The 3,277-nt window shown below is 48.9% G+C and overlaps 1 protein-coding gene across 1 annotated transcript in view; it reads left to right on the top strand.

Moving 5' to 3' along the window:
- Window positions 1–1,076: 1,076 nt before the first annotated feature.
- LOC106819546 (ephrin type-A receptor 4a-like) overlaps window positions 1,077–3,277 on the top strand; it is a 6,363-nt gene continuing 4,162 nt past the window's right edge. Inside the window, exons 1-2 of the mRNA XM_014824163.1 lie at window positions 1,077–1,159; window positions 2,395–2,462. Of these exons, the coding sequence (XP_014679649.1) occupies window positions 1,077–1,159; window positions 2,395–2,462 (151 nt within the window). The remainder of the gene's footprint in view (window positions 1,160–2,394; window positions 2,463–3,277) is intronic.

The following is a 3,277-nucleotide window of genomic DNA, read 5'->3' as shown; positions in this document are numbered from 1 at the left end:
GTGTTCTCTCTTCTCTCCTGCGCCGCCTCCGCAATGGGGCTGTCAGCCCGTCTACGTACGAACGCTGGTGTTGCGGGCGTGAGGGAGCCAAGCTGCTTCTGTGGTGGGATCCGCCACCGGGACCGCTGTGGAGTGTCGAGGAATACGAGATTCTATACTACCCGAGCAGTAACCCTGGCAACGCCAGCAGCGTTACTGTCAGGGGAAAGAACTACACGTTCGACGCGCTACCGCCCAACACAGAGTACGGATTCAAGGTAAGAATAAAAGTATAACTATATACTTTCGAAATAACATATAACAATAATAAGCTATGAAAGGCTATGAAATAATTAAAAAATAAAAATAAAGTAAGTAATAGTAAGAAAAACATTTAAGGGTAAAAGTAAAAGTATTAAAAAATTTAAAGGAACAAATAAAAAAATAGAATAAAGTACGAATAAAGGGAGGAGCGGTGACGGGCTGGTGCGGGCGTGGGGTGTAGGATGGCGAGGGGCAGGTGGAAATCCGATGTTAGTCCACGCGAGTTGGTGACGGTCGGGATCACGTCGGGTTCATTTATCATCCATTGACATATTCGCCCATGCGTCATCATGACGCCTTCACCGGTTCGTAGTGCAAGTCAAGTGTAGGGTTAGGGTGGTCTGATCAAGGGGTGGGTGGAGGTCGCATCCAGGTTACACTATGGTGTTCAGGTTGAGGGATAAATAGTTATGGTGCAGGTTCGCGGCGCGTTGTAAATCATGAAACCTATGCGGTAAAATCTTCCCGATACATTCTCGTATTTAATGTTCGCGATTAATATATTTCGTAAGGAATTTTTTCCCGATAAACATAAAACTAAAATGTTTGTTGCTGCTGGGAATGTGGTGCGGTGCGTGATGATGTGGGCGTGATTAGGGGATGTGGGGATGTGGTGGGGATGTAGGGTGGGGGATGTGTGGTGTGGTGCATGATTGCGATGTTCGTCGTCTTGGCGGCTAGGTGCGAAAGCGAATGATGCGCGCGACGGCTGGGGCGACTACACCGCCAGCATGTACGAGCGGACGTGGGGTCCGGGAGAGGAGGAGACACAGATGGGAGTGATCGCTGGTGCCGCAGCAGCCTGCGTCATCTGTCTCCTCTGCGTCGTCCTCTGCGTCGTCGTCATCGTCAAGAGGTGGGTGACCGGGACGCGAAATTTTTTTTTCCCATTTGAGTTCCGGACCACCTAGATAGGTTTTGTAATATATGCTCTCCTATATATATTGGTTGGTTATAGTTAGTGTTAGCGTTAGCGGTTAGTAATAGTTGGTATTCATTTTACCATTGGTTGCTTCGGCGGAGGACGGTGAATGGAGTGCGCCTATTGGCCTGTGGTCGGAATCGTACCGGGAAAAGTTGCTGGAAAAAATTCGGCCCGACGGGGCCACGGCCTACGCAGGCGCACGCCGCACGCGCACGCCACACAAACACACACGCACACACTATTGCGCATATACACGCGCACAACACACACGCATGTTAACATACGCACACAGATGCACACACAAGCATACAGCTCATTTACACATCATCATGAGAATTTAATGCATGTAGACTGTTAGACTGTATTCACTGTATACAGTATTCGCCGTTAGTTGATGCTGGTGGTAAATGTCTCCATGCCCCACGACAGGTGGCGCCAGCTGTAGCTGAGCGTGTGACAAGCCACATGCAATAATACGTCTGTCAACCCACCCTGCAATATAGGCAAGAGGCGTGACAATTTCAAATGTCATCCATGAATGTGATGTGATAGGAGTGTAGCAGCTTGGTGGGGTGGCGGCAGGGTGCTGGTGTATGATGTATATATTGTAGCAGCTATAGTGTATTAGCTGTTGTATGTGTATATAGGTATTGCGTGGTGATTGCTGGAGTAGCGTTGCTCTATACTCGGCTTCTATATACCTGTCTTACGGAACATGACCGTTGTCAATATGAGAAATGTAACATAGCAACTAGCATGCAAGGGCGTTATTCCCCTACCGTCTTCTTTCTTCTTCTTTGCCCTTCTTTGTCTTTCTCCTCCTCCTCTTTCTCTTTCTTTTCTTCTCTCTCTCTCTCTTCTCCTCCCTTTCTCTCTTTCACTCATCTCTCTTCTCTCATCGCTCTCTGTCTTTCTTTCTCTCTCGTCTCTCTCTCTCTCTCTCTTCTCTCTCTCTCTCTCTCTCTCTCTCTCTCTTGTATTTATCTCTATCTCTCTCTCTCTCTCTCTCTCTCTCTCTCTCTCTCTCTCTCTCTCTCTCTCTCTCTCTCTCTCTCTCTCTCTCTCTCGCTGTCTATCTATATCTTGTTAATCTTGATAGTTTAACTATAGACTTCATGTAGCTACTACTATAGAACCTAATCGCTTTACATCTCTGCTCATTGCAGGAACAGTAAGAAGTGCAAGCAGGCCAAAACTGCTCAGTGTGATAATCTTGACTACCGCAACGGCGAAGGTAAGCGCTCGTAGCGCCATCTATTGGACCAAATCGATACAAACGATATAATGTCTAATCCACGTACTAATATCTAACCGTATTAACCGAGTTATTAGACAGTAGATATCAGTGAATCTTTGTCGCTGTCTAGCGGCTGTATTCCCTGTGCACGATGATCATGTATTATTTATCTATGCTAGCACGCGGTGATGGTCGAATGTCTAATCATGTCTCGTGCACATTCATGTACGTTGCCGCGCGTGACCAACCTGTACCTACAAGGCAGATCGCATCTTGAGAGTTTCACTAGCAGCACTTAACAGCTAACTACCTCTACCCTTGCCCTCACACCCACCCTCAACCAGCAGCCACCAACCACCTTCACCCAAGCAGCGTGTCGCAATCCAAGCAGCTAATTGGTTATTCTACCTCGTCAGCCAAACCTCGATCCCGTTAGGTCATGCCTACAGAGTTTAGTCTTCCTACTCCGGCAGCTATCCAGCTAGTCACTCCTCCACTCCCCTCCCACCACTACCGTGAAAGTTCCCTCCCCAGTACAGCGAAAGACCCGCACCTCACTCTCCGTAGACAAATTCGCGACCGCACTGCCACCTGTCGGCGGTGGAATCTACTAACGCGCACTGTATTGCATTTGTTTCACGCCAGCCGTGATGCTCTGCTCGCAGCCCTACAATCCTTACTCCAGTGGTGAGTCACCCACCCACCCACGGCGTGTGCGTGACCCCCGCACGCACGCCCCCCCCCGCACGCACGCCCCCCCGTCACAGACTATATAACTTCCACGTGTCGTCCTCTCTACTGCTGCTGCTGTT

Source organism: Priapulus caudatus, unplaced genomic scaffold, assembly GCF_000485595.1.
Source record: "Priapulus caudatus unplaced genomic scaffold, Priapulus_caudatus-5.0.1 Scaffold3673, whole genome shotgun sequence".
NCBI lineage: Eukaryota > Metazoa > Priapulida > Priapulimorpha > Priapulimorphida > Priapulidae > Priapulus > Priapulus caudatus.
Note: the sequence above shows the minus strand (reverse complement) of the source record. Positions and strands in the feature narration are given on the sequence as shown.